General features: G+C 40.8%; 1 protein-coding gene across 4 annotated transcripts in view; it reads left to right on the forward strand.

Annotated features, from left to right (window-relative positions):
• The window catches only part of LDHC (lactate dehydrogenase C), a 39,203-nt gene that overhangs the window by 15,963 nt on the left and 7,255 nt on the right, over positions 1-15,985 (forward strand). For all 4 annotated transcript variants that reach the window (XM_003818235.4, XM_008971506.4, XM_063608124.1 and 1 more), the window contains exons 4-6: positions 1,525-1,698; positions 6,497-6,670; positions 10,593-10,710. In XM_003818235.4, coding sequence (XP_003818283.1) covers positions 1,525-1,698; positions 6,497-6,670; positions 10,593-10,710 — 466 coding nt within the window. The remainder of the gene's footprint in view (positions 1-1,524; positions 1,699-6,496; positions 6,671-10,592; positions 10,711-15,985) is intronic.

A 15,985-nucleotide genomic window follows, 5' to 3' on the forward strand; every position in this document is an offset into this window, starting at 1 on the left:
GTCACACAGGCTGGAGTGCAGTGGCATGATCTGGGCTCACTGCAACCTCCGCCTCCTGGGTTCAAGCCATTCTCCTGCCTCAGCCTCCTGAGTAGCTGGGATTACAGATGCACGGCACCATGGCTGGCTAATTTTTGTATTTTTAGTAGAGACATGTTGGTCAGGCTGGTCTTGAACTCCTGACCTCAAGTGATCCGCCAGCCTCAGCTTCCAAAGTGTTAGAATTACAGGTGTGAGCCACCACGCCCAGCTATTAGATTTCATTTTCTAAAAGAACATGAAAAGTCGAGATGAGATAGATATAGAGCATATTTTAACTAATTTTTTACATCCACATGGTAGATAATCTTCAGCTATATAGTGCTTTTTAAAAAAGTCCAGTATGAGGCCACATGTGGTAGCTCACGCCTGTAATCCCAACACTTTAGGAGGCCGAGGTAGGTGGATCAGTTGAGGTCAGGAGTTTGAAACCAGACTGGCCAACATGGTGAAACCCCGTCTCTACCAAAAAATAAAAATTTAGCTGTGTGTCATGGTGCATGCCTGTAGTCCCAGCTACTCAGGAGGCTGATGTGGGAGAATCTCTTGAACCTGAGAGGCAGACGTTGCAGTGAGCTGAGATGGCACCACCATACTCCAGCCTGGGCAACAGAGTGAGACACTATCTCAGAAAAAAAAAAAAAAGAAGTCCAGTATGAGTTAGTAAGTGCTTCATAGTAGTGACATTGTATTCAACAGGTGAAACAACTGGTCATTTAGTACGTAGTTTATTTTCTTGGGTGGGTCAAGAACTTGTTTGTGATTTCAAACCCAGTCCCTTACAATATTAGAAGTAAATACATTCTCACTCTTAGACTCCTGAAGCAGACACATAAATTCTCAGAGTTCTAAGTCTTTATTCATTTTGGTCTTTTTTTTTTTTTTTTTGAGACAGAGTCTTGCCAGGCTGGAGTGCAGTGGCGCGATCTTTGCTCACTTCAACCTCCGCCTCCCAGGTTCAAGCGATTCTCCTGCCTCAGCCTCCCAAGTAGCTGGGACTACAGGCATGTGCTGCCACTCCCAGCTAATTTTTGTATTTTTAGTAGAGACAGGATTTTACCATGTTGGCCAAGATGGTCTTGATTTCTTGACCTCGTGATCCGCCTGCCTTGGCCTTCCAAAGTTCTGGGATTACAGGCGTGAGCCACTGCGCCTGGCCTCATTTTGATGTTTCTAAGAAGGCAGAGAGCTGACTTTCATTGCCTTGGGCCTTCATAACACATGGGAATTTGGGCAAAAGGGGATGTTAGTTTCTATTGTTATAAAAATTTTTGAGGTAGCTATGTGAAATTTGGCAAGTCATAGTGACAAGGCTTCCTTCAGATTATAAAGGTTAGAAAAGTCCGTTCATCTCCAAAATGCCAGACATAAAGGTACATGGATACTTTAATATAATACTAAGAACATACAATAGAGTTTTAAGGAGTTAAGGCACAGTGGTTATGGTAATGTTGATCCAAATATAGTATTTTGTTTCCTTTTTAGATTACAGTGTATCTGCAAACTCCAGAATAGTTATTGTCACAGCAGGTGCAAGGCAGCAGGAGGGAGAAACTCGCCTTGCCCTGGTCCAACGTAATGTGGCTATAATGAAATCAATCATTCCTGCCATAGTCCATTATAGTCCTGATTGTAAAATTCTTGTTGTTTCAAATCCAGGTGAGTCTTCTCTCTTCCATTCTATTGCATAAGGATGATCTTTCCATACCATTCCTTTAAAAGAATCAACTTCATTGAGTTAACATTTATATACAATAAATTGCACTCGTTTAAAGTATATAACGCGATGAGTTTTGATAAATGTAATCACTCATGAAACTACCGCCATGATCAAGATACAAAACATTTCAGCTACCTCTGAAAGTTTTCTTGTGCCTCCTTGCAGTTCATCTGTCATTCCACCCCTGGCCCCATTTTCTGGAATTTTATATGAATGAAATCATGCTGAATGTAATTTTTTCTGCCTGACTTCTTTCACCCAGCATAATTATTTTGGGATTCATCCATATTAGTGAGTGTATCATATTGTTCCTTTTTTAGTGCCAAAGTATTCTTTTGTTTATACATTTTTTTGTTTGTGTGTTTGAGATGGGGTCTCACTCTGAGATGGGGTGTCACTCAACCTCTGTCTCACTCGAGGTTGGAGTGCAGGGCGTAATCTTGACTCACTGTAACCTCTGCCTCACATTGATCCTCCCACCTCAGGCTCCCCAGTAGCTGGGACCACAGGCATGTCCCACCACACCCAGCTAATTTTCATATTTTTGGTAGAAGTGGGGTTTCACTATTTTGTCCAGTCTGGTCTGGAACTCCTAAGCTCAGGCAGTCTACTTGCCTTGGCCTCCTAAAGTGCTGGGATTAGAGATGTGAGCCACTGCACCCAGCCATTGTTTATACATTTAAAATGCTATTCTGTTTATTCATCTGTTGAAACATATTGAGGTTATTTCCAGTTTGGGGCTATTATGAGTGAAACTAACATCATAATTTGTATGTAAGTATTTGTGTGGTCATATGTCTTTATTTCTCTTGGATAAATACCTGGGAGTAACATACGTGGGTTATATGGTAGGTATATGTTTAACTCTGTCAGAAATTACCAAACAGGTTGGGCATTGTGGCTCATGCCTGTAATCCTAGCACTTTGGGAGGCTGAGGCAGAAGGATCGCTTGAGCCTAGGAGTTTGAGACCAGTGTGGGCAACATAGGGAGACCTTGTCTGTACATAAAGTAAAAAAGCTGGGTATGAAGATTGCATAAGCCTGGGAGATCTGGGCTACAGTGAGCTGTGGTTGTGCCACTGCACTCCAGCCTGAGTGGCAGAGTGAAACCTTGTCTCAAAAAAAAAACCAAAGCAAACAAAAAAAAACCAGTTTTAAATTGTAGCTAATCCAGGCCAGGCATGGTGGCTCACACCTGTAATCCCCGCAACACTTTGGGAGCCTAAGGCAGGTGGATCACCTGAGGTCAGGAGTTCAAGACTAGCCTGGCCAACGTAGTGAAACCCCATCTCTACTAAAAATACAAAATTAGCTGAGTGTGTGGTGGTGCATGCCTGTAATCCCAGCTACTCAAGAGGCTGAGGCAGGAGAATCACTTGAACCTGGGAGGTGGAGGTTGTGGTGAGTTGAGATCGCACCATTGCATTCCAGCCTGGGCAACAAGAGTGAAACTCTGTCTCAAAAAATAAAAATAAAAATAAATAAATAAAATAAAATAAATTTTAGCCAATCCAATATCATTGTGTGTGTTTTTGTTTTGTTTTGTTTTGTTTTGTTTTTTTGTTTTTGAGATGGAGTCTTGCTCTGTCCCAGGCTGGAGTGCAGTGGCATGACCTTGGCTCACCACAATCTCCTTGTCGCAGGTTCAAGCGATTCTCCTGTTCAGCCTCCCATGTTGCTGGGACTGCAGGTGCACACCACCACGCCTGGCTAATTTTTGTATTTGTATTTTTAGTAAAGACGAGGTTACACCATGTTGGCCAGGCTGGTCTCAAACTCCTGACCTCAGGTGATCCACCTGCCTCGCCTCCCAAAGTGCTGGGATTACAGGTGTGAGCCACTGCACCCGGCCTGCTCTCTTCTTTTCTTGGTTAATCTTGCTAATAGTCTATCAATTTTATTTATCTTTTCAAAGAACCAGCTTTTTGTTTCATTTATCTTTTGTATTTTTTTGTTTCAATTTCATTTAGTTCTGCTCTGATCTTAGTTATTTCCTTTCTTCTGCTGGGTTTGGGTTTGGTTTGTTCTTATTTCTCTAGTTCCTTGAGGTGTGACCTTAGATTGTCTTTTGTGGTCTTTCAGACTTTTTGATGTAGGCATTTAGGGCTATGAACTTTCCTCTTGGCATCGCCTTAGCTGTATCCCAGTGGTTTTGATAGGTTGTGTCATTACTGTCATTCGGTTAGAAGAATTTTTAATTTCTATCTTGATTTCATTTTTGACTCAATGCTCATTCAGGAGCAGGTTATTTAATTTCCATGTATTTGCATGGTTTTGAAGGTTCCTTTTGGAGTTGATGTCCAGTTTTATTCCACTGTGGTCTGAGAGTGCTTGATATAATTTCAATTTTCTTAAATTTATTGAGGCTCATTTTATGGCCTATCATATGGTCTGTCTTGGAGAAAGTTCCATGTGCTGTTGAATAGGATGTGTATTCTGTGGTTGTTAGATGAAATGTTGTGTATATATCTGTTAAATCCATTTGTTCCAAGGTATAGTTTAAATCCACTGTTTCTTTGTTGACTTTCTGTCTTGATGACCTGTCTATTGCTGTCAGCGGAGTATTGAAGTCCCCCACTATTATTGTGTTGCTGTCTGTCTTATTTCTTAGGTTTATTAGTAAATGTTTTATAAATTTGGGAGCTCCATTGTTAGGTGCATATATGTTTAGGACTGTGATATTTTCCTGTTGGACAAGGCCTTTTACCATTATATAATGTCCCTCTTTGTCTCTTTTAACTGCTGTTGCTTTAAAGTTTGTTTCGTCTGATATAAGAGTATCCACCCCAGCTCGCTTTTGGTGTCCATTTGCATGAAATGCCTTTTTCCACCCCTTTATGTGAGTCCTTGTATGTTAGGTGAGTCTCCTGAAGACAGCAGATAGTTGGTTGATTAGTTCTTATCCATTCTGCAGTTCTTTATCTTTTAAGTGGAGCATTTAGGCCATTTACATTCAGTGTTAGTATTGAAATGCAAGGTACTGTTGTATTCATCATGCTTTTTGTTGCCTGTGTACTTTGGGTTTTTGTTTGTATGTTTGTTTTTGCTTTTTAACTTGTGTTTTTGTTTTATAGGTCCTGTGTGATTTATGCTTTAAGGAAGTTCTGGGCCAGGCACAGTGGCTCACACCTGTAATCCCAGCATTTTGGGAGGCCAAGGTGGGCGGATCACCTGAGGTCAGGAGTTGAAGACCAGCCTGCCCAACATAGTGAAACCCTGTCTCTACTAAAAACACAAAAATTAGCTGGGCATGGTGGTGGGCACCTGTAGTCCCAGCTACTCGGTAGGCTGAGGCATGAGAATTGCTTGAACCTGGGAGGCAGAGGTTGCAGTGAGCTGAGATCATGCCACTGCACTCCAGCCTGGGCAACAGAGCAAGACTCCATCTCAAAAAAAGGAAATTAAAAAAAAAAAAAGGTTCTGTTTTGATGTGTTTCCAGGATTTGTTTCAAGATTTAGAGCTCCATTTAGCAGTTCTTATAGTGGTGGCTTGGTAATGGCAAATTCTCTCAGCATTTGTTTGTCTGAAAATGACTGTATCTTTCCTTCATATATGATTCTTAGTTTCACTGGATACAACATTCTTGGCTGATAATTGTTTTGTTTGAGGAGGCTGAAGATAGGGCCACAATCCCTTCTAGGTTGTAGGGTTTCTGCTGAGAAATCTGCTATTAATTTGATAGGTTTTTCTTTATAGGTTACCTGGTGCTTCTGTCTCACAGCTCTTAAGATTCTTTCCTTTGTCTCAACTTTGGGTAACCTGATGACAGTGTGCTAGGCAAAGGTCTTTTTGCGATGAATTTCCCAGGTGTCCTTTGTGCTTCTTGTATTTGCATGTCTAGGTCTCTAGCAAGGCCGGGGAGGTTTTCCTTGATTATCTCCCCAAATACCAAATATGTTTTCTAAGCTTTTAGAATTGTCTTCTTCCTCAGGAACACCGATTATTCTTAGGTTTGGTTGTTTATTGTAATCCCAGACATCCTGGAGGCTTTGTTCATATCTTCTTATTCTTTTTCTTTGTCTTTGTTGGATTGGGTTAATTTGAAGACCTTGTCCTCGAGCTCTGAATTTCTTCTACTTGTTCGATTCTATTGCTGAGACTTTCCAGAGCATTTCACATATCTAAAAGTGTGTCCAAAATTTCCTGAATTTTTTATTGTTTTTTCTTTAAGCTATTTATTTATGTGAATATTTCTCCCTTCACTTCTTGTATCATTTTTTTTTTTTATTTCCTTGCATTGGGCTTCGCCTTTCTCTGGTCCCTCCCTGATTAGCTTAATAGCTAACCTCCTGAATTCTTTTTCAGGTAAACCAGGGATTTCTTCTTGGTTTGGATCCATTGCTGGTGAACTTATGTGATTTTTGGGGGGTGTTGACGAGCCTTATTTTGTTATATTACCAAGGTTGGTTTTCTGATTCCTTCTTAGCCTCCCAAGTAGCTGGGAATGCAGGTGTGTGCCACCACATCTGGCTAATTTTTGTATTTGTTGGTAGAGACAGTTTCACCATATTGGCCAGGCTGGTTTCAAAGTCCTGGCCTCAAGTGATCCACCTACCTAAGCCTCCCAAAGTGCCGGGGGATTACAGGCATGAGCCACCGCACCCAGCCAGTGATTTGCTTCACTTTGTAGTAAATCTGTATTTGACTCTAAAACAATTCATCTATGTATTCAGGAAAAAAAAATTTTTTTTAAGTTATGATGAATCTTTTTCTAACACAAAATTTTTCTTCTTAGTGGATATTTTGACATATATAGTCTGGAAGATAAGTGGCTTACCTGTAACTCGTGTAATTGGAAGTGGTTGTAATCTAGACTCTGCCCGTTTCCGTTACCTAATTGGAGAAAAGTTGGGTGTCCACCCCACAAGCTGCCATGGTTGGATTATTGGAGAACATGGTGATTCTAGTGGTAAGTATAAATCTATTATTATTACGTGACTACCCTTCTTATCTCTACTAATGCTTATTTCCTTTAAAGTTTTTTTCCTGATATTAATATAGTTGTATAAGTTTAATTTTTTTGGTATTTCCCTGGTGTAACTTTTACTATTCCTTTAGTTTCAATCTTTTGCATCATTGATTTAGCTATCTTTCATAAAATAGTCCACAAAGCATATAGCTGTTTTAATAGTCAATATGAGTGTTTCTCTTATCTGTAATACTTTTTTATTTATTGTGATTTTTTTAAACAGCTTTATTAAGACATAATTCATGATATGGTTTGGATCTGTGTCCCTGCCCAAATCTCATGTTGAATTGTAATCCCCAGTGTGGGAGCTGGGGCCTGGTGGGAGGTGGTTGGATCATGGAGGCAGGTTGTCATGGTTTAACACCATCCGCCTTAGTACTGTTTTCACAATAGTGAGTTCTTGTGAGATCTGGTTGTTTAAAAGTGTGTGGCACCCCCCCCGCTGTAGCCATATAAGACTCTCCTGCTTCCCCTTCGCCTTCTTCTATGATTGAAAGTTTCCTGAGGCCTCTCAGGAAGCCAAGCAGATGCCAGCATTGTGCTTCCTGTACAGCTTGCAGAATTGTGAGCCAGTTGAACCTCTTTTCTTTGTAAGTTGCCCAGTCTCAGGTATTTCTTTATAGCAATGTGAGAATGGACTAATACAATTCATGTACCATAAAATTCAACCAGCAAATTACAGAATTCATGAGTTTCTGGTATATTCACAGGGTTGTGCTAACATCACCACAATCTAAATACAGAATCTTTTCATCAGCCCAAAATGAAATCCGCATCTTTTTCCCCTACCCTAGCCCCAGGCAACCACTAATCTACTTTCTCACTCTGTAGATTTATTTATTCCAGATTTTTCATATAAATGAAATAATATGTGATTTTAACTATTGAGGCCACACCAACCTCTCTCTTTACTGAATTTAAACATTTAGTCTCTGCTACATGGTTAGAACTTTATACTTTTTACAGTGTTCTTTAATTGTGTCATGTATGTAAATCTTCTTTCCATAATGGCAATAAACCAATTGAGAATAAAGACCATTTGTTCAAACATTCATTTATTTATTCAAAATATTTAGAGTGCCCTTTTCTTTATAATCCAAGAGCCATAATATAACAAATACTTTATTTGATTTGGACAAATATTTCTTCAACCAGAGCCTTACTTTGACCCTGTTGGCTTGTGTTATTTTTCCTGAAGTTCATTAAAACTAATTTTCTCTGGTATATTTTAATTTCTCACATTTAATATTCTATAACTTTATTTTTAGAAAACAGTATATTCTGATTAGTATTAATTTGAACATGTTTAGTATTCTATTTAGCATGATTTTTCGGTTTCCTTCCTCTTTTTCTGTTTTCCATTGGATCTACTTTCTTTAATTTCCTCTAATACTTTGAATTATACACTTACCCTATAAATGGTTATCTATAAATTTTTTTTTTTTTTTTTTTTTTTTTTGAGACGGAGTCTTGCTCTGTCGCCCAGGCTGGAGTGCAGTGGCGCGATCTCGGCTCACTGCAAGCTCCACCTCCCGGGTTCACGCCATTCTCCTGCCTCAGCCTCCCGAGTAGCTGGGACTACAGGCGCCCGCTACCACGCCCGGCTAATTTTTTGTATTTTTAGTAGAGACGGGGTTTCACCGTGTTAGCCAGGATGGTCTCGATCTCCTGACCTCGTGATCCGCCCGCCTCGGCCTCCCAAAGTGCTGGGATTACAGGCGTGAGCCACCGCGCCCGGCCTATCTATAAATTTTTAACATTCATACTTGACCTCAGATGGTAAATTTATTTACTCTCCTTTGGGATAATACAAAGATTTTTTTTTTTTTTTGAGACAGAGTTTCGCTCTTGTTGCCCAGGCTGGAGTGCAATGGTGTGATCTCGGCTCACCGCAACCTCCGCCTCCTGGGTTCAAGCGATTCTCCTGCCTCAGCCTCCTGAGTAGCTGGGATTACAGGCATGCACCACCACACCCGACTAATTTTGTATTTTTAGTAGAGACAGGGTTTCGCCATGTTGGTCAGGCTGGTCTCGAACTCTTGACGTCAGGTGATCCACCCGCCACAGCCTTCCAAAGTGCTGGGATTATAGGCATGAGCCACTGCACCCGGCAGGGATAATACAAAGATCTTAGAATGCTTTTAGTTTGATCATCCTCTTTTTTATGATGTTGACACCATCCTCTTTCTGTCATACATGTAATTATTAATTCCTTTTCTGTATCCATACTGTTCTTATATCCCCCAAACTAGTTATAATTATTATTATTTGAATAGTTAATACTTGTTCAGATTTATTTACAGGTTGGCCAGTTGTGTTGCTTATCTTTATTTTCTCCATCTAATTTCTTCCCCTGGATTCAATTTATTTCTTCCTGAACTCTATCCTGTTGGTGTTGTTTATATGACTGTTTTAGTCTCATCTTATTCTGGAATGACAGGTTAATTGGATGTGAGATTCTAGATTGACAGTTATTCCTCCTTGGCTCTTGTTTACTATTGAGAAGTATGGTATTAATTTGACATTCTTTTGCCTCTCATTGCTTATATTTTATCTTTCTTATCAGTCTTTTTCTTTGTTTATACTGCATTTTGCATATTGCTTAAAAAATATGTATGTTGCTTAAAAATGCCTCCTATACCACACAATTATAAATAAATTCTACTACATATTTTCTAACAACCTTATAATTTTATTTCTTACATTTCCCTCTTTTATACATTTGAAACCTATTTTTATGTATGGTGTAAGGTGGTGTTTTAGGCCATTTTTGTGTTGCTGTAAAGAAATACCTGGCCAGGGCCGGGCACGGTGGCTCACGCCTATAATCCCAGCACTTTGGGAGGCTGAGGTGGACGGATCACGAGGTCAGGAGATTGAGACCATCCTGGCTAACACGGTGAAAACCCGTCTCTACTAAAAATACAAAAAATTAGCCAGGCGTGGTGGTGGGCACCTGTAGTCCCAGTGACTCAGGAGGCTGAGGCGGGAGAATGGCGTGAACCCGGGAGGTGGAGCTTGCAGTGAGCCGAGATCGCGCCACTGCACTCTAGCCTGGGCGACAGAGCAAGACTCCCTCTCAAAAAAAAAAAAAATAAATAAATAAATACCTAGCCAGGAGTAGTGGCTCATGCCTGTAATCCCAGCACTTTTGGAGGCCAACGCGTGTGGATCACTTGAGGCCAGGAGTTTAAGACCAGCCTGGCTAACATAGCGAAACCCCATCTCTACTAAAAATACAAAAAAAAGCTGGGTGTGGTGGCACACACCTGTAATCCCAGCTGCTCAGGAGGCTGAAACAGAAGAATCCCTTGAACTTGGGAGGTGGAGTTTGCAGTGAGCTGAGATCAAGCCACTATGCTACAGCCTGAGTGAAAAAGAAAAAAAAAAAAAAACAAAAGAAATACCTGAGGCTGAGTAATTTATAAAGAAAAGGGGTTTAATTTAGCTTGTGCTTCTGCAGGTTGTACAGGCATGGCTCCAAGATATGCTCTTGATGAGGGCCTCAGGAAGCTTGCAATCATGGCAGAAGGCAAAGGAGGAGTAGATGTGTCACATAGTGAGGGCAGAAACAAGAGAGAGGAGGTGCCATACACTTTTAAACAACCAGATCTCACATGAACTTAGAGTGAAAACTCACTCATCAACAGGGGATGATGCTAAGCTATTCATGAGGGATCTGCACCCATGATCAGACACTTCCCACCCCCAACTCTAGGGGTTACATTTCAACATGAGATTTGGAGGAGACAAACATCTGAACCATATCAGGTGGCAACTTAACTTAAAAAAACAACACTGAACTCAAACTCCTGATGCAATATTGGGAAGAAGAGTTTATTTTGAGATCTGTATTTTTTAGTGCCCTTATGGAGTGGGGTGAATGTTGCTGGTGTTGCTCTGAAGACTCTGGACCCTAAATTAGGAACGGATTCAGATAAGGAACACTGGAAAAATATCCATAAACAAGTTATTCAAAGGTAATAGTACCTATTAAGTTTCTTAATGCCTTAATAGTCAGTCTTAAGAATAAATATCACGGACAAAAATCAAGTAGTTGATCCTTGCTTTTTGTGAGATAAATAACTCTAGGCTTCTGAAAATCACTAAATTCAGACTTATACATAGCTTTCTTTTTGGGGGCATTTTTCAAAAAGAAAAAGTACTTATTATTTCACAACTCATATATTTGAGAGTAATAAAAGCATAGTGATTATGAGCATGGACTTTGGACCCAGGTTGTCCAGGTTTGAAACCTGCTTCATCATTTATTAGTGATATGATATTGGGAAATTACTTAAAATATCAGAAGTTGTTTACTTATCTTCGAAATGGGGATAATTATAGAACCTACTTTACAGGGCTATTATGGAGAGTAAATAAGTTAATACTACATGTAAAATGCTAGAACCATGCCAAGAACTTATTAAATGTTCATCATTTGAGTAGATGAAACATTAAGCTAATGCAGATGATCAGAAATCAATATGGTTTTCTTATAAATGAAGCATCTGACTCCATATATATTAGCCTTAACAGCACACAGGATTATTCTTCATGGTTTAGTCAAGAGTCAAGTTACATATTAGTAGAAGTTATAGAACTTAAAAATTGGCTGGGCAGGGTGGCTCACGCCTGTAATTCCAGCGCTTTGGGAGGCCAAGGCGGGTGGATCACCTGAGGTCAGCAGTTCGAGACCAGCCTGAACAACATGGTAAAACCCCATCTCTTCTAAAAATACAAAAATTAGCTCGGTGTGGTGATGGGCACCTGTAATCCCAGGTACTTGGGAGGCTGAGGCAGGAGAATCACTGGAACCCAGGAGGCAGAGGTTGCAGTGAGCCAAGACAGCGCCATTGCACTCCAGCCTGGGCAACAAGAGTGAAACTCCATCTCAAAAAAAAAAAAAAAAAAAGAACTTAAAAATCACTTTTGGATATTCACAGCTTGGAATATTGAACTTAACAAAAACCACAAGTCTACTGTATGTATACTTACAACAACCCTACAAAAATGTGTAACAGGCCAGGCATGGTGGCTCACGCCTATAATCCCAATACTTTGGGAGACCAAGGTGGGCAGATCACCTGAGGTCAGGAGTTCGAGACCAGCCTGGCCAACATGGCGAAAACCGTCTCTACTAAAAAAACAAAACAAAACAAAACAAAAATTAGCCAGCTGTGGTTGTGCATGCCTGTAATCCCAGCTACTTGGGAGGCTGAGGCACAAGAATTGCTTGAACCTAGGAGGCAGAGGTTGCAGTGAGCCAATATTGTGCCAGTGCAATCCAGCCTGGGCAACAGAGCAAGACTCTGTCTCAGAAAAAAGATAAATAAATAAAATAATAGGCTGGGCACAGTGGCTTATGCCTGTAATCCCAGCATTTTGGAAGTCCTAGGTGGGCCGATCATGAGGTCAGGAGATCAAGACCATCCTGGCCAATATGGTGAAACTCCGTCTCTACTAAAATACAAAAAAAAAAAAAAAAAAATTAGCCGGGTGTGGTGGTGTGCCCCTGTAATCCCAGCTACTCAGGAGGCTGCGGCAGGAGAATCGCTTGAACCCGGGAGGCGGAGGTTGCAGTGAGCCAAGATCACACCAGTGCACTCCAGCCTGGCAACAGAGCAAGACTCTGTTTCAAAGAAAACAAACAAATAAATAAATAAAATAAAATAATAAAACAAAAATGTGTAAGAATTAGGGCAGAGACTAAAAAGTCGTAATATAACAAGTGATCATGGGTGAGTTTTTATTCTCTTAAATGCCTTTTAGTTTTAAAAGTTTATATTATTTTATTTTTGGTTATAAAAAGTAACATGGCAACGTGTATGAGTACAGAGCCACAGTTTGGGAAGATGAAAACATTTGAGAGAGGATAGTGGTAATGACTGCACAGCAGTGTTAATGCACTTAATGCCACTGAACTATAATTGTTAGGATGATAAATTTTACCGTAGTTAAAAAAGCAGTTAAGGCTGGGTGCAGTGGCTCACATCTGTAATCCCAACCCTTTGGGAGGCTGAGGTAGGAGGATTGTTTGAGGCCAGGAGTTTCAGATCAGCTGGGGCAACAGAGTGAGATCATGTCTCCACAAAAAATTTTAAAAAATTAGCCAGGCATGGTGGTATGTCTGTAGTCCCAGCTACTGGGGTGGTTAAGGCAGGAAGATCACTTGAGCCCAGGAGTTTTAGGCTCAACTCAAACTCGCAGAGGTATGATCACACCACTGCACACTAGCCTGGACAGCAGAGAAAGATCCTGTCTCTAAAAAAATAAATAAATAAAATAAAATAAATTAAAAAATTAACTAGTTGTAGTGTTGCATACCTGTAGTCTTAGCTACCTGGGAGATTGAGATGGGAGGGTTACTTGAGCCCAGGAATGCAAGATTGCAATGAACAACGATAGTCCACTGCATTCCAACCTGGGCAACAGAGTGAGACCTCATCTCTTAAAAAAAAACAAAAAACAACAACAACATTAAAAGTATATAGCCACGAATTGTTGTCTGAAATTCAGACTGTCCGACTCACAGGACATAATAGGTTTTCACCTAGCATTAAGTTTATCTAGCATGGTGAAAGGATACCAGGAAGAAAACACAGTATAGCATATCAGTATCTTCTTTAGAAGGTATTTCTTTTCTTTTTTTTTTTTTGAGATGGGGTCTTGCTCTGTCGCCAGGCTGGAGTGCAGTGGTGTGGTCTCTGCACTCCGCCTCCCGGGTTCAAGCAATTCTCCTGCCTCAGCCTCCTGAGTAGCTGGGACTACAAGCACGCGCCACCATGCTCAGCTAATTTTTGTATTTTTAGTAGAAACGGGGTTTCACCATGTTGGCCAGCAGTCTTAATCTCTTGACCTCATGATCTGCCCACCTTGGCCTCCCAAAGTGCTGGGATTACAGGCACGAGCCACCACACCCGGCCCTTTAGAAGATATTTCAATGCGGCTGGGCGTGGTGGCTCATGCCTGTAATCCCAGCACTTTGGGAGGCTGAGGCGGGTAGATCACTTCTTAAGGTCAGGAGTTCAAGACCAGCCTGGCCCAACATGGTGACACCCTGTCTCTACTAAAAATACAAAAATTATCTGGGCTTGGTGGCGGGCGCCTGTAATCCCAGCTATTTGGGAGGCTGAGGCATCACTTGAACCCAGGAGGTGGAGGTTGCTGTGAGTTGAGGTTACGCCACTGCACTCCAGCATGGGCGACAGAGGGAGACTCCGTCTAAAAACAAAACAAAACAAAACAACAGTATTGCAATGCTTAGGTGTAGCTTCTAGGCCCTATCACTGCATGGGGCACACTCAGTTACACAGAAGGAAGCTGACATGGGGGCAGACTTCCCTAGCACAGGAAAGCGGCTGCCTTTAGTTCTCAACAGTTTTTTGTTTTTTTTTGTTTTTTTAACTGCAAAAGTGGGAAATTCTCAACAGTTCTTAATGCACTTCTTGTCACATAGCCCTCAGGGTCTGCATACTTGATCCCAGTACTGCTAGTCCTGATACAATGCACAAATCAATGGTTTCATAAAATCCAGTGCTGATAACCTAGTTCTATTATAATTAATAGTCCACATTTATCTTAACTAATTTTTATATCTAGAAAACTATGTTGCCTGAACTCAAACTCAAGGTTATCTTCCCAGTTACTTCTGGCTTTTTCGAAAGGGCTCAAATCCACTGTTAACCCTTTACCCTTGGTACCTTTCCATGACCTCAGATTATTATCTTTGTATCATATATTCTTCAGAGTTCATTTGACAAACATTTCTTCAATATTTTATAAATAGAAAAGACAAGTTAGTACATCTACAACCACTAGACTCTATAAGACACAGTAGGTAAACAGAATCCTTCACAATGTTTTGGTAATTCTTAACCAACTAGACTGTTTTTTTCCCCCCCTGTCATTTACTGTCACTTGCGTCTTATTAAAGGTATTGATACACGCATTCAATCGCATGTTTTATCTCTTTCTCTCTCTTTTTTTTTTTTTTTGAGACAGAGTCTTGCTCTGTTGCCCAGGCTGGAGTGCAGTGGGGCAATTTTGGCTCACTGCAACCTCCATCTCCTGGGTTCAAGCGATTCTCATGCCTCAGCCTCTTGAGTGGCTGGGACTACAGGAGCGTACCACCACACCTGGCTAGTTTTTATATTTTTAGTACAGATGGGGTTTCACCATGTTGGTCAAACTGGTCTCCAACTCCTGACCTCAGGTGATCTGCCCGCCTCAGCCTCCCGAAGCCACCACGCAGTTTTTATATTTCTAAAGCAAATGTATTTCTTTTTTTGGCCAAACTGTTTCCATAAGTATCACATCAATTGAAAGTTTTAGGTCAATTTACCAAAATATCTTTTACTTTGAAAATCATTATTGGTATGTTTTATTTTCTTAAATTCTCTTAAGGGAACCTACAAATGCTTTGTTTCACCAAAAAGCTTTGAATGAGAGGTTAAATTAATCCCTAGAAAACACAATATGTATTAATATTACAGTATCTTTTCCTATCCTTCTCAACAAAACTGTCCCTTATGCCCATATATTTTCAGCTATAGGGGCCAGGAGACCAGTCTCCAATAAATGCAGGGATCTAACTGGTCTGGAGGCACATCCATACCCCCCACCCACTAAGGAACCTGTTTTAACCGATAGCGGTTTCCAAGTGTTATGGAGCAGCCCATCTACCTCCCATAGGGCTGTCACAGTGTTGGTCTTTATCTACCCAGTCACTAATAATTGTACCACAGAGAATGGTAGTTCTTTTTTTTCTTTCTTTTTTTTTTTTTTTTTTTTGAGACACAGTCTGGCTCTGTCATCCAGGCTGGAGTGTAGTGGCATGATCTTGGCTTACTGCAACCTCTGACTCCCAGGCTCAAGCCATCCTCACACCTCAGCCTCCTGAGTAGCTAGGAATACAGGTGCATGCCACCATGCCTGGCCACTTTTTGTATTTTTGGTAGTGATGGGGTTTCACCATGTTGCCCAGGCTGGTCTCAAACTCCTGAGCTAAAGCAATCTGCCCACCTTGGCCTCCCAAAGTGTTGGGATTACAGGCGTGAGCCACTGTGCTCGGGCAGTTCCTTTTTAATTTGAGACACTTGCTTTAAGGGAACAAGGATTAAGATCACATTTCCCATTGAAGTCCTGTGTGATTTGAATACCAAATATTCCAATGTGTTTCAGATCAGTACTTATCACTATTGGTCCTCTCAACTCTGCAGTATCTAAAATTAAATTATTTGCCTCTTGATCATT

The sequence above is a fragment of the Pan paniscus genome, chromosome 9 (genome assembly GCF_029289425.2).
Source record: "Pan paniscus chromosome 9, NHGRI_mPanPan1-v2.0_pri, whole genome shotgun sequence".
Lineage (NCBI taxonomy): Eukaryota > Metazoa > Chordata > Mammalia > Primates > Hominidae > Pan > Pan paniscus.